At 47.9% G+C, this 15,399-nt stretch overlaps 1 protein-coding gene across 4 annotated transcripts in view; it reads left to right on the top strand.

Moving 5' to 3' along the window:
* The window catches only part of KANK1 (KN motif and ankyrin repeat domains 1), a 189,509-nt gene extending 179,655 nt beyond the window's left edge, over nt 1–9,854 (top strand). For all 4 annotated transcript variants that reach the window (XM_045840132.1, XM_045840133.1, XM_045840131.1 and 1 more), the window contains 5 exons: nt 2,349–2,568; nt 4,860–5,002; nt 5,667–5,867; nt 7,917–8,015; nt 8,822–9,854. In XM_045840132.1, the coding sequence (XP_045696088.1) occupies nt 2,349–2,568; nt 4,860–5,002; nt 5,667–5,867; nt 7,917–8,015; nt 8,822–8,884 (726 nt within the window). In that variant the 3' untranslated portion in view covers nt 8,885–9,854. The remainder of the gene's footprint in view (nt 1–2,348; nt 2,569–4,859; nt 5,003–5,666; nt 5,868–7,916; nt 8,016–8,821) is intronic.
* Nucleotides 9,855–15,399: the final 5,545 nt, after the last annotated feature.

Genomic DNA, 15,399 nt, shown 5'->3' with positions numbered 1-15,399 from the left:
TTATAAGGCTTACAATAGTATAGAGTTATAAAACCAAAATATTACACCAAGAAGGGATTTAAGGGGTTATCTAACCCTGGAGAGGCAGCTAGGTTTCCTCCTGCACTACAAAGACCATCTGAAAAAGAACCGGCGGTGACTGTCCCAGGCGTGAGAAGAGCATGGGTGTCTGTGCCCAGCAGGCCATTCTCTCTGGTTTGTCCTGCTGTAACTGAGGCCCTGAAGATTACAAGTCTTGTCTAGGGTGTCAGCTACTAGCTAGTGCTGGCACTAGATGATACCTGTCTTGAGTACTGGTCCATGTTGTTTTCTTTTTAATCCCAACTAAATCATATTACCCTATTATATGGTATCTTTAAAAAGTAGTGTCATCTTATGTTTGTTTACGTTGCTATAGAAACTTAAATTTATCAGAACCCCCTGAGTCTTGACATTCAGTTTCATGTGCTGAAAAAGGAGCGTGGCAGGGATATTTACAGAAGGAAATACTCCGTAAGGTTCCTGGCCTCGGTGGGCCATAGAACCGCATGCTGAACTCTGTCTGTGATAAACTGAATGCTGGTCTGTACCTTGGCCTCAAATAGTAAAACCATGAAACATCACTACAGTGTTAATATTTCCCACTAGGTTTAAACTGAACCAAAAACTAGTGCTTTCAGGCTCCAGATTTTATAGCTATAATATACCTTTTCTTTAATAATTCTCAAAATACTAAGTAGTTTATGTGGTCTTCAGGGAGGACTTGACATTTCTACAACCCCAGACTGTCAGATATGGTCAGGCACACATTCTGGGATCAGAATATTTTTGTTTATTGAATATCCATTTAGTGAAAATAGTGCTCTAAGTACTGCTTTGAAACGTAGTGGACAGTGTCAGGGCCATGTAACCCTTACAGGACACTGGTTGCTTAGCAGTAACAGAGTCATGACAACCAAATGACATGATTTTCCTTCCTTCCTTGGAAAGCCAAAGAAATAGAAATCTGAAGATATAACAGAGAGAGCAGAAGAAAAGAAAAAAAAAGATGCATTCTTTCTTGGCCAGGACCCATTTCATGAGTGCCCAAAACCTGCAAATGGGCTGAAACTAACAGTGATCAGTACCAGGGAGATAGAGGGGGAAGCTCCACAATCCCAAACTTTCTGTAGGAAGAGGACTTCTTGTGTTCTGGTTACATAGGCGATCCACCTCTCTTTGATTTAATATTAACCTTATAAAGAGCAAGCAAAGCACAAATGAATGGTAAACTTAAATAAAACAGAGCCCATGAAAAATATCATAGTTACCCCCATCACCAGCACTGGCTGTGCCCAGTCTGCCTTGAACTTCATGTGGTGCAAATTTGACCTGATCATCCATGCAGCTCTTGCCACGTTCATGTGTTCACGCCCTGAGAGGAGGTGAGTGGGGCTGATGAGCAAATGCAGGTGCTCTTACTGGGAAATGTTCATTTGTCTCAGTTCTGCTTTCTGCCTCCTCTCTATGGCTGAGCATTTGTATTTAACATTGGAGTGGGGATTAAGTTGGCTACATTCTCATGGTCTCCCAGCCCAGTGCTCTGGCGATGTTGGAGGAGTCGAGGTTGGTCAGGTTAGGAAGGAAGCAGCATAATTAAGTATGGGTTAAGTAAGTTCTTCTGTCCCAGTTACAGTGAAAATCATTTGCAAGGCCAAAGTAACTACATAATTGTAATAGTTCAGTAATAAATAGAATCAGGCCTAAGAGTTTTACATGTATTGCCTCATTTGTTCTCACCATAAACACTGTGAAGGAATGCTATTTTTATTGTCCTCATTTTGCAGATGAAGAAACTGAGGCACAGAATAACTGTCTTTCCCAGGGTCTTAAACAGCTTATAAGTGGCAGAGCCAGATTTTGAACTCTTGTACAGTGTGCCTGTGGCCTCTTTTATAGAAGTCAGAATATGTTTGTGGTTTAAAATCAGGAAGGATGTTCCAGTTTGGAATTTGAAGCTTCCCTTAGCACTCTGGGTTTCGTTAGTTGTTTCTGCGAGCCAATTCTAACTGCATATACTTTGACTATAAAAGGCTTGGCTTCTTGGGCTTTCAGCTAAGTCTCAGAAAGTCTATAAATAGAAGAACTCAGAGGGAAGGTGGGGACTGGATGAAAGAAGGTGAAGGGATGAGCCGAAGAACATGTGTGCATAACTCGTAGACACAGACAACAGTGTGGTGACGGCCGGGAGTGGGGGCGCTGAGGGGCGGCAGGGGCTGGGTGGAGGTGGGCAGAGGGGGAAAATGGGGACATCCGTAACAGAGCCAACCATAAAAATAAACTTAAACAAAAAAAGAGGAACCAATAGCGCTCACTTGGTGTCTTGGCAGAGGTTCTGTCTGAACACCCTCCAGCACGAGTGGTTCCGTGTGTCCAGCCAGAAGTCGGCCGTCCCGGCCATGGTCGGGGACTACATAGCCGCCTTCGCGGCCATCTCCCCGGACGTCCTGCGTCACATCATCAACATGGCCGACGGCAACGGCAACACGGCCCTTCACTACAGCGTGTCTCACTCCAACTTCGAGATCGTGAAGCTGCTCTTGGATGCTGGTACGTTGGCTGCCCTGGTCTGTTCTCTAAGAGCCCTCGGGCTGTGACTCTTCTCAGAGAAGCTGGTTGGTCTGCTCCTCGATTCTGTATCCATCCTCCATTGCTTTTCCACATGATGTGGCAAGGTTGTCGTCCTTGACTCACCGTAGGAGGACTGATGTTTCAACAAAGCTGAGTGACACAGATTCCAGATCTGTTTTGAAAGGAGGTTTGGGGGCTGTTCTTGCTGCAGTTGCGCTGCCTGCAGCGAGGTGTATCCCTGGGAATGACATGACTCACATTCCCTCCGCAGCTGAAGCACGCAGGCCGGGCAGGCCAGCTCTCTGGAGGCAGCATGCTGCTTGTGGGGCCAGAGCCTCAGCTTTGGGGTTCATGGGCTGCGTGGTGGGCCCTGGCTCCTCATCCAACAGTCTCAGTGGGGTGTGCGGTTAGTCAAGGTGGGGGCCCAGCAAAGGCACCGGCACAGATTATGGTGCAGTCATCCCCCCTACCCACAAATGCACTCAAAGTGTTATTCTTGCATCTGAACCATAGCAATGAGAATTGTGCAGATTCTTATTTGTAATTGGAACTTGACATCCCAGAATATTGCCAATGGATGTGTTATGGATGAAGTGTGGAGGTGCTGCAATGAAGGGTCTCTTTGAGAAATAATGAGCTTTCAGCTTACTCAAGTGGAGCCACCCAGTGGTCCACATAGTTCCCACATTATTTTTACTTATTTGTGAAATACCTGTTTTTACTTCTCGTGTACGACTGCCACAGAATTCATAGTGCCTCAGTCTAATTAGCGAAAACACAGTGTGGACATCTGATTTGGAGTATGGCTGTAGCCATCCGGGTTTCTCATATTGCTTCTTGACCCAGTGGTCATCTTTTTTTCTTCTGCTTTATGGGGGCTGGATTAATGCAGAGAAGCAACCGAGCAGATTGGTTCATTTTTCCTTGTAGTTTGCTTGCTCCCAGTGTCGGGGCCATGTTAGGATAAAATCGCCTCCATCTTTCGGGAAGGAATTCCAAGCCTCCTTCCCTTCAGACGTTCCAGACTCTAAACAGAGTTGGTGATACTGTCAGACCAAGTTCTGGTTTAAACAGAGACGTGGACAGGATCCAAGAAAGCAAAAAAATTTCAGGATTACTCCTGAAAGAAACGATGTAACCTATTCTTGGAGATGCATGTGGGCAAGATATTTTGGTAAATTAAATTATTTTAATTAATTCCATTATTAGGTTGCTTTGGTTAATCACCTTTCTGGACTGACTTTTTACCGCTCACCATGGTAGGCTGAGATTGTGGCTCCATCGGGCGTGTTTGTGAATCTAAGATGCACGGCGTCCGTGGAGAACTGAACGTCCCAGACCCTGAGGCGCCTCGGAGACCACGTCTGCTCACCCGCTTCTCCGTCACACAGCTTCCCTCCTCCACAGTAAAAATATGCCCTGTAGCAAGTGCCCTGTGTCCCCAGGGTACAGGTGCTTTGGAACTCAAGGAAAGGTTTCGTGGTACCTTCTCTCTTCACTCTGTGTGATGGAAACATCCTAAACACGTTAACTGTATTTGGTCACACGTGAAAGTGTCTTTTCTGCACCCTCCATCCCTTTCATTTTACTAGAAGGTGCCGAAGGAACTTAAAAATGCCGAAGAATAATTTCACCCCCGAAGACCTCTTAAGAATTATAGGAACAGGAAAGGTCTGGTTTGCAGGGTCTGTTAGACCCAGGCAGTGTCTTAGGGGACTTCACTGTATCTGCTTCCAGACCAGTTTCCAGAGTCAGTGTCATGTGACTGAAACTCTGCTTCTAAGGGCCTCGGACAAGTCAGACTGGTAAACCCGGGGTCCCAGAATGAGTCGTGGTTTCTTAAGGGGGCAATGCCTTATTCAGAGTTCCAAACACAAGACTTCACAGATCTTTTTCACTTGTAGCTCTCACTGCTTTCTTTACTCCAAAACAGAGGTTTCCTAATTACAGGTTAATGTCAGTTCCCACACTATTGTTCATTCTTCACAGCAGCCATTGCTTAGGCCTCCCAGACCTCCAGGCTGTTACAGTCCAACCACCAGTTGCTAACAAGACGGGCTTGAAAGCTCACCATTGCCTCAGGCCTCATGAAATACCCACAAAAAGTTTTTTTGTTTGACATAAAAAACCTCCCACATTTCTTTCCAATCCATTCTCCGACTTTGACCACCTGAGGCCATTTCATTGGATTCTTCCAAACACCCTGTCTTCAGTTCATATTAGGAGATGGCTTCTCCCTAAAAAACAAAAAACAAGCCTTGTCTTTGCAGATGTGTGTAACGTGGATCACCAGAACAAGGCGGGGTACACCCCCATCATGCTGGCAGCCCTCGCCGCCGTGGAGGCAGAGAAGGACATGCAGGTCGTGGAAGAACTCTTCGGCTGTGGGGACGTGAACGCCAAAGCCAGCCAGGTGAGCACTTTTTCCCCGCCCACTCACGTTCGTGCTTGCTGGTGCAGCCCTGACGTGCTCTGGTCCCCGCACCGCACCTCCCGCCACTGAGCACTTGCTCGCTGGCCCGGCCCCAAGTCCAGGCGGCTTCCTTGGCAGTCCAGGATGACCAAGCACACTGATGACATACTGACTTAAACTTCCCATTGGAAACTTCACTGTCCTTTGCCTTGCAGTACGTGTTTGGAGCAATGTGTACATAAACTTGAGGTCAGCCTGCATGCAAGTGACTGGGAGTCCCCAGCATCTACCAGGCGACTAGTGTCTTCATACCGGGTACTAATGCCCCGGGTTCAGATGTGTTTGTAGTTTGACTTGGTTAACCGTCTTCTGACTTTCCAGCTCCTTCATATAATGAGGCAGAGCCACCAAGCTAAAGGGAAAAACTGACTCATTACTTTGTGACCTAACTTATCTCATTGGCTCTGAGAAGCTGGTTGCTCCATGCCTCCCACCAGGTTCCCCCAAGTGATTGCACATCCACTTTCCCCTCTGTCACCACACTGCCTCCTTGCCTGCCCCGCCCCGCCCCGCCCCACCCCGCCCCACAGCAAGGCCCCGCTGTTGGCCACACCCTGCCAGCCTGTTACGTACTTCTGAAGTTCACTGTCATTTCTTGCCGCAGGCAGGACAGACAGCCCTCATGCTGGCGGTCAGTCATGGGCGGATAGACATGGTGAAGGGCCTGTTGGCCTGCGGGGCTGATGTCAACATCCAGGACGACGAGGGCTCCACCGCCCTGATGTGTGCCAGCGAGCACGGGCACGTGGAGATCGTCAAGCTGCTGCTGGCCCAGCCGGGCTGCAATGGCCACCTAGAAGACAACGTAAGCCGTCTCCGTCGGGCCCGCATGCCAGCTGACTGCAGGGACGCAGGAGGGCTCTGGGAGTGCTGCTCAGCAAGGGGGAGAGAACACGTCCTCCTTGGTTCCCCTTGGGGATTTGTGTTGCCATCTATGGCCACCTTGCTTCATGGCCCAGTTGGGTGGCACTTACTGTGTGCCAACTAACACTCCACTACCCACAGCCAGAGGCAGAAAGAGAAATAGGCCTCACCCCCAAATTCATTAAAGGAAGAAGGTGATGGGCATGCACGGGCACTGCATATTAAAGGGGAAGAAACAGATTTGCGGTATGAGAATCAGAATCAGTATAGGAACGTGTAAATCCACTGAGAGGACTAGGCCCTGACCGATTTGGAAGTCTGGATTCCTAGCCATACAAGCCAGCGTTATTGGGTGACTAGAACCATTATTACTACAGCGAAGCACTTTCCCACACAAGTGAAATTAAGGCAGGGGTGCCCTTCACTGGGGCCCATTGACGTGATGTTCCGTCAGCTCGGGGATCTGGCCTGTCTTGGCTTCCTCAGGCACATCTCCCCACTCCTGCTCGGGCTGTTCCCAAGTCTCCACCCTCCCCTCCCCTGCCAGGCCCTGCGCTGTCCCCCTTCACAGATAATCCCCTGACCACAGATAACCCCCTGACCAGGAAACATCCTAAGGAAAGCTACTCCTCCGATGTCTGCAGGCCAAAGAGGACCAGCACTGGTAGGGGAAGGCACAGGAACTAACAACATTTGGGTGGTGACAGGGTTGAAAGTTCCAAAGACCACAGTGGTTGGGCTGGCTTGGTTCTGTCTTTGAAAGTTTATCTCTGTGAAGCACAGGTTTGGACCGGAGCTCCCCTAACTCAAAACAGCAAAAGGTTACAGGGAAAACATCCTCCTCTGCAGTCAAGGGCATGTCCCCTCAGGGCAGGTGCTTACTGGCAGAAGGGCTGACACCTCCTGCAGCGGCAGATGCCCCACAGGAGCCCGAGCTGCAGTCGGACCACGTGCCGTCCCTCACGCAGGAGCACAGGGAGCATTCCCAGCCCTCTTCCCTCCAGAACAGTTGTTTTTGTGTGTCTTTCGTTCGTTTGTTGGATTTTACTTCCGCTCCCTCTCAGCAGAGAACAGCTTCCAGATATAGTAAGAAGAGGCCAGAGAGCCAGCATGACTTCCAGTCACCTCAGCTAATTGTCTACTTCCTTATCTTTAAAGCAGCAGGAGGGCATGCAGCTGGCCTCCCAGAATCCACAGAGTGGGAGGGAGGGACCACAGCATTCAAGCCACGTGCAAATTGTTTTCTGTGGCTACCAACCTGAAGGGAGTCCTTATTCCAAGACAACACAGCAAACAAATTGTGCTGATTTTTGGCCTTGGTGCTCCTTTATATTTCTCTAAATCCCTGCAGTTTAATGGAAACCTAACATTTAATTGACCATTTTTCCTTCCCATGTGTAGAGTTTCCCTCATATTTCCATACGATACATTTCTGCAAGCCAGCGGGATCCGGTGCTTCCACACTGAGGTTACCCGAAGCACTCCCCTGGGGTGGTTAGGGATGCAGGATCAGTTCTGTCTCTCCCCAGGAGGAAAGTTGAGATCTTTGGCATATTGCAAGATGTCAAAACGTTTACCATGGTACAGGCCTGCTCATTTGTAATTATAAGAAAAAAAGAAACTAAAATATGCTCCTACCCCTGTCATCTCTTGCTGTCCCCTGTTCGTGGGCACAGTGGTTGAGTGAGGATTCCTCATGGGCAGCCTGCACTTGTTGAGGATCCACAGACCTGCCCACTAACCACTATGAGGCAGACAGAGGAAACGGGGCGATTGCTTGACCATGATTTCCTTGGGGGGGAGGGGGATTGTGCCTCATTCTTGTGTCTGCGGGGCTTAGCACAGAGAGGCCCAGAAGAGTTCCCGGGAGGACTGAAAAAATGGCTCGATCTGGGGTCCCTACCAATTACTGGAGGGTATTTTGTTTTGTTACCTTTTGGCTGTCTGGAAATTTGAGAAATCCAACACGGCTTATTCTTTTCACCTTAAGGACGGCAGCACCGCGCTCTCGATTGCTCTGGAAGCAGGGCACAAGGACATCGCCGTTCTCCTCTACGCCCACGTCAACTTCGCCAAAGCCCCGTCTCCGGTCAGTGTTGTGCATTCGGCATTTGTTAACAAAGCCACCGGGCTGGTGGGTTCCCTTCCTCGGAGTTGATGGGAGGCACAGGTTTTCTGATGATTCCGAAAGTGGGAGTTTTAGTCTGGAACACACGAGTCCCTCACTTTTACCCCACCCGGAAGGCCAGGAGTGCTAACAGCGCAGCACAGGCTCGGACCCCTTTTGTCCTCAGGAGACAGACACTCTCACACCCTCACATGAAGGGCTTATTCTGGGCAGAATTATTCAGATGGCATATCCTGAGCCCACGAATACATACCGCCGTGTTCTTGGCATTTTTTCCTAATACAGATGGTGAGAGTAGCAACCTGTGGTCCCATTCCTAGCAGATATAGTAAGAAGAGGCCATAGAGCCATGGTGACTTCCAGTCACCTCAGCTGATTGTCTACTTCCTTATCCTTACAGCAGCAGGAGGGCATGCGGCTGGCCTCCCAGAATCCACAGAGTGGGAGGGAGGGACCACAGCATTCAAGCCACAGGCAAATTGTTTTCTATGACTATCAACCTGAAGGGAGTCCTTATTCCAAGATGACACAGAAAACAAATTGCACCAGCAGGATGTTGACTTCCCAGGACAGCTGACATGGCCCTGCTGAGCTCTGTGGGCTCCTGAGCACCTCCTCCTGGGGGATCTGTGTTCTGTGCTCCAGCTCTCCTGGCTCTGGTTCACCAGTGGTTGTCAGCTGTGGTGGACAAAGTTCCTAAGTCAGAGTGGACACATCTGCCTGAGGACACTTACTAACCCCCAATTTTTGCCTTTCCTGGTTCCCAGGGCACCCCTAGGCTTGGAAGGAAGACATCTCCTGGTCCCGCCCACCGAGGTTCATTTGATTGAGTTTGTTCAAGTAGCCATCCATGTACATGCCACCATTAAGCTGCTAACTGATCCTGTTGGGGTGACAGATGCTGAATGTAGACACATGGTGCCTGCGCTCACCAGCAAACAAGGACTGAACGCTGGGGCTGTCACAGTGGAGGCCGAGGCAGCGAGAGGTTGCACCCCGCCTCCCTTCCGGCCACCTTCCCTCTGTGCAGGGCACATTTGACCCCAGTCGCTGTTGCTGCTGAGTCTCTGCTCCATCGTGTACATTTGTAGGAAACTGTAACCGGACCTGTGCGGGCAACTTCTGTTCCTCCTCTCCACCACCCCCACCGCCACCACTGCCACCGCCACCACTGCCACCGCCGCGAAGTGTCAGGTTCTTGTTGGCATGGTGTTTTAAATTTTTCCACAAGTATTTATATGTGCTGATGTGGAACCACGGGAAAGCTCTTCAAAAATTCCATTCCAGGATGGTTTTATTGATTTTTTTCTTTTGCCTTTATTATTTTAAAATATGTAAGTTGAGGTGACTTTGATCATCAGCAACTTGGACCTGGGCTGGTAGGTTTCTGGGCTAAAATTAAAGATGGAACTCTAAAAAAGTATAACACTACAAAAGGAAATCTTTTCAGTTCGTTTTATCTGGGTGGATGTATTATATGACTTTATATAAAAGGTATCTATATAAAATTGACACAGTATTTTCAGCTTTTATATTCCATGGTAATAAAAGACATGAAGAACTACAGGTAACAGTACCACGTGTTTATTAATAATTGCACAGCCCGATAGCTAACGATAGAGGTTGAGCCCCGTTAGAGGAATTGGCGGTGTATCTGCCTCTAGAGAAACATAGTGTAGTTCCCCATATATTTATGGGTTCCTTCACGTCGTGTCACATTTACTTTGGTCTTACATGTATTTAAGTGTTTGAAGTGCCTTAGATTCTTGCCATATTTTCAAAATAAAATTTTATTAAGCTCTTCGCTTGTTCCTGCTTCATCTCTGACAGCTGTCTGCCCCGCTCCTATTGACTTACAGCAGCAGCAGCACAGGCTGGCGGGTGGATTGTGCAGGGAGACTGAGTGCCCGGTCAGCTGGTCCTGCGCTCTGACCAGAGAAGACGTCTTCTGAGAGCTCTGAAGTGCTGCTCGTTACTCAGGTTGCATGTCACGAGCATGAAATGTAAGACCTTATTAGGCAAACAGTTCATCAGACAGGTAATCTCCAGGGGGAGCCAGTGAGCTAACTCTTCTCACTTGCAGAAGCACTAGACCTTGATTCTAATTTTGAGTGCAGCTGCTTGAAACCCATAATGGTGAGAAAAGAGAGATGAAGCAAGACAGACCTTTTTATTTCAGGCTGCTGTTGGCCCAACAGTGCCTGTTTTTGAGTCCTTTTTAAAAAGTAAAGGGGATCAAGCCCATCTCGTTAAAATGAAGCACGGTGGCCAAAACGCATACTCGTTGGGAGGTGCTGGTAGTAGCTTTTTAGCCCAGGGCATTTGTGAGAGCCAGGTGCACTGGAAAAATATCACAGAGGCTTTTCTTAAACCTTCCTTCCTTTTCTTTCTTCCTCTCCTTCCTTCCTTTCATTTATTCATTACCAAGCTCAAGAAAAGGCCAGAGACTAGATTTTCCCAGCAGGGGTTGTGTCGTCACAGTGCTTGTAGCGGAGAGGCGGTTTTCATGAGCTCGGACGTTTGCATCTTTCAGAGAAAAATGTGGTTGGCACTGTGAAGAGCATTGCTGGCAATTCAGGCTACCTTGGGGCGGTAACAGACACACTCTCAGTTCATGCCAGGGCCTCTGGGGAGGAAGGGCCATCCTCTTCCATGAACCACGAAAACAAGGCCACAGCCGCCTGGAGTCACGAGCACCTCCTTCCCTCCTGGGACAGATCTGCCAGCTCTGGGATTTGGGCTAAACTTTGGTTCAGGTAGTTATTCAAGACCAAGTTCCATCAGATATGAATAAGCATAATAAATTAAAGCAGAAGAGTGTTTGTGTTGGAAGAAGAGTGGGCCTGGGAGTTTTCTGCCCCTTAACTCGGTGACGTGGAGGGCTGTGTCTTACGTGGTGTGTGGTTTGGGAATTTTCTTTGTTCCATTTAAGAAAGGAAGGTAATATCACAGGTGCTGGAGAAAATGAATTCCAACACCTGAGTTCTGCACTTCAGATTTCTTGTGTTAAATTCTGCAAAAGAAAAAGAGTGTGTGTTTATCACGGAGTGAGGTCTTATTCAGCACACATCTAACTTCTGGGTGGCGTATGCTGCCTCGTGCCTTGTTTGCTGTGCTAACACTGGGCACTTCGGATGTTTTTATCTTGGGATCTTGGCACACTGTATAGACCAGCCTGATTCTCCCCGTGGCACAGCTGTGATTGTTTGAGGCACAAATCCATAGAGGAATTTGTCATGGGATGCTTGGGCAAGGTCCCTGAGAGAAACCAAGCAGAGGGCTGGAATCTCCTGATTTTATTTTCCAGCTTCAGTGAAGAGAAGCCTAAACCTCTGAGTGACAGAGTCAGTCAGTTTTCCGGACACTCTTGTCCTGGATATTAAGAAGTTGAAGGTCAGAACCTACCCCAAGACAAAAGCAGCAGAGCAATCGGGACTTTAAGACTTTAAAGAAAAACTGACAACTTGTCCTGCCATTAGGACTAAGTGGACTAAAGCCCATACCCCCACAGGGGAGGGCCTTGCATCTGAGAAAGTTACCCAGAACCCACTCTCTAGTACTAGTCCCCAAAATAAAGGACATGTTGGGTCCCTACCTGTAATTTTCCAGCACTCCAATGGGGATAATTTTACCCCTGACTTGTATGACACTGAAATACTGCAGGTAGGTGGTAATGCTTGCAGACAGGATCAAGTAAGAACTCTGAGTTTTCTCCTCAAGGGAAATAAAGAGCAGAGTAACCACCATTTTCTTTAAATGCTCATGGGTCCTTTTGAGGGGAAGCCTAGCTGCACGCAGAGATATTTTTGTTTCTGTGGTGCTGTGTGTGAGCTGCCCCCTTCACAGCATGCATCGGAATTTCCTGAGAGCTGGTGAAAATGCACGTTCTGGGCCCCACCCTGCAGGTTCTGCTTCTTTAGGTCCGGGGCTCTGCATAATTAAGGAGCATCCCTGGTGTTTCTCAGCGTGACCCTCTCAATACTCCTGAATTATGAACTCTACCCTTACACATTCTTTTCTAAACAAGGTGTAAGTGGGGTGGGGAGAGCTATAACAAAAAAGAAAACATATTTCGTGTTTTATTTTCGACGAGTAAGGAGCCAGCCTAGTCTCTGTGTGGCGTTTATCCATGCCCAGTGGCATTTCTAGAAGGCCAGGCACCTGGCTGCCCAGACCTGTGTCTCTGTGTGTATGGGGAAGGGAGGGACAGGGTGTGGCTCAGTACATGGTGACAGTGGTCTTGCAGGCAGACAGCTCTGGGAGTAGCTTCCTAAATTAATCTTTTCCTTCCCCACATCCTTGTGAAGCAGGACTTCCTGCACAGGAAGAAGGCCATGACCCATTTCTTTGGCTTGGGAATAAAGGCAGTTTTCTGTTTTCTTTTTTTACTGAAAGCACAATTTTTTTTAAAGCCCTGGCTTTAACCAGGGACTATCCAATTCTACTTTGTGCCATAAGGAAATTACTAATCATATGTTAACTCCATTTTTATTTAGCATGGCTGTAATTTGGAAGCCAGCTGATTGTAAAAATATATTTCAAGTACATCTTGCTGAAGATTATTACCACAAAAGGATGTGGCTGAGTCCATGGCCACAGTGTCCCAGAGCTGCTCACACTGACACTCCCCGCCAGAGTCACTGGCCATTTCCTGTGGGGAGGGATTGGGAAGCCACAGTAGGCTCTTCAAGTGTGAAAGATGGAATTAGCATTTCTAATGATGTCCCAAGACACCTGTCCTGAATCCTGGCAGGGATTTTGTAGAGAAGCTGGAAAGCAAAACGCCATGTTTTATGGGTGCGTGCCTGTGCAGATTTGTCTGGTTTTTGAGGGCATTTGGGGAGGAGCTGATATTTTAGGAAACCAGTTGCCCACTGTCTCTCCATGAAGACCTTTGACTATTTAGTAGGCAAGAAAATGAGAACTATGTTCCTAATTTTCAGATCATGGAAGCTGCATAGAAATATCCCTAAAACCAAATGCCAGTCTTGTATTTGGGCCAACATCAATTCTACACTTGTTCCTCATTCCCTAGCCCAGAAAGATCCAGTTAACCCAGCCCTGGACCCACCTGGAAGGGTGAGGCCATATGAAGGGAAGAAAGAGAAACACCTGAGCTGCAGGTGGGCAGGAGGTGCCTTCCTGCCCGTGGTATCAGCTCAACACTGTGTGAAGGTTGGCTGGAGACCAAGTGGCAGCTGGGCGGACCACTTATTTGTCATGCCAAGCAGCAAAGAGATTCTGGCCATGATCCCATCTGCTCTGTTATGACATACTGAATGTGCTTAAACTAACAGGTATGAAAGACGATATTAATTCGGTTGCGTCCCTGAGATTGGAGAGCTCTGACCCAATCCTGTCCCAATGTATTCTCCCACTCCTGAAAAGCCAGTCTTCCTGCAGGAAGCTCACTAAGATCAGCTATTGTGCTTGGTTTTGTAACAGCACCTGCTAGGACTGGGAAGTTCTGGTGCCTGGCTGATACATGCTAGCTGGAGGAATGGCTGTAAAACAATAAAGGAAGTACGATGCTTGAGGTCAGGAGAGAGTGTTACCATTAAGGAAGGGGAAGAAGGTTTTTTTTTAAGATTTTATTTCTTTCTAGAGAAGGAAAGGGAAAGAGAAAGGGAGAGAAACATCAAAGTGTGGTTGCCTCTTGTGCGCCCCTTACAGGGGACCTGGCCTGAAACCCAGGCATGTGCCCTGAGTGGCACTTGAACCCAAGACCCTTTGGTTCACAGGCTAGCACTCAATCCATTGACCCATACCAGCCAGGACTTAACTTTTTTATAAAATGAAAAAGTTTGGTCGGAAGAGACCTTGGGAGGTAGGTTAGATTTTGTTGATTTGCAGGTCAGTGGGAACAGAGAGTGAATATAAAACTGAGAGTGTTGACCTTGCCATTTCTTCACTGTCAACACACAGCTTTGCCTACGATGGCCACTGTGGCCCCTGCATGACCTTGATCATCTTCATTCAGGCTGTTCTCCCATACTCCAATTCTCTCTCTAGGTACTACTTGCCTACTTTTTATTTTTTGTTTATTGATTTGAGAGAGAAACATCGATTTTTTGTTCCACTTATTTATGCATTCATTGGTTGCTTCTTATATATACCATGATCAGAGATTAAACCTGCAACCTTGGTGTATCAGGATGACAGTCTTAACCAACTGAGCTAGCCGGCCAGGGCTCTCTACCTGCCTACTTTTGAAGTTAGGACTGGCCACGTGACTTGCTTTGTCAAGAAACATTAGTGGACATGACATGGGTCAATTCCAGGTGGGAGCTTTAAAAGCCAGTGTGCAGCTCACCATTGCAGTGCTCCTGGAAGCAAGTGTTGGGATGGCCTTCCCATCAGCTTGGATCCTGAGGGGCTGTGGAGTAGAGTTCCCTTGCTAATTGTGTTACAGGTGTATTATGAGCAAGAAATACACCTTTGTCATGTTAAGTTGGAGAAGTTTGCAGTGATTTGTGAAAACCACAGCATAACTTGGGCTTTTTTTTATTGGTATAGAAATTGGTTCTAGGAAGTGGGGGCCGCTGTGACCAAATGGCTTAGTGATTTGTGGCCAGCGAGGACACTGGCATCAGAAACTCAATCCCAGAACACAGAGAAGTATTTGAATGGTGCTTTTCCTAATTTCCCTGAGAATGGCGTGTATCAGTGCCATGGCAGATGCACAAGAGGGAGGGTAACACATTATATAGATGGCTTAAGGCATGAAGGACTAAATCTCTTTGGCAAGTATAGCCATTTCCCATGTACCTTGTGAGGCAGATTGTATCTCAGAAACTTGTAGTTCTCAAACTTGAACTCGAATCATAATCCCCCCCAGGGGTTATGACAACACAGATTGCTGGGCCCCACCCCAGAGTTTCTGACTCAGTGAGTCTGGGAAGAGGCCCAAGAATGGGCATTTCCAACAGGTTCCCAGGTGTGGTGCTGCTGCTGCTGGTCCAGAGAACACTGCTCAAGGTGAAGGAGTATTAAGTGTTAGGAGTAGACTTCCCTTATCTCAACCACAGGCACCTGCTGGCTAGGCATCCTTGGTGTCCTATTCTTCCTGGGCTTTTGTTTGTTTGCACTTCCCAGTGACTAAGCCTTACAGTTAGTCAGTTTTCTGTGGACCTTTGGCTCCCCAGTTTAAAAACTGAATTTGAGGCCCTGGCTGGTGTAGCCCAGTGGATTGAGCACCAAACTGCAAACCAAAGGATTGCTGGTTTGGTTCCCAGTCAGGGCACATGCCTGGGTTGTGGGCCAGGCCCCAGAAGGGGGCACTTAAGAGGCAACCACATATTGATGTTTCTTTTCCTCTCTTTCTCTCTTCCTTCCCATCTCTAAA

This window comes from Phyllostomus hastatus, unplaced genomic scaffold, assembly GCF_019186645.2.
Source record: "Phyllostomus hastatus isolate PE091 unplaced genomic scaffold, TTU_PhHast_1.1 phas_contig_34, whole genome shotgun sequence".
NCBI classification, from domain to species: Eukaryota; Metazoa; Chordata; class Mammalia; order Chiroptera; family Phyllostomidae; genus Phyllostomus; species Phyllostomus hastatus.
The sequence above is the reverse complement of the archived record's forward strand: the minus strand, read 5'-3'. Positions and strand labels throughout refer to the sequence as shown.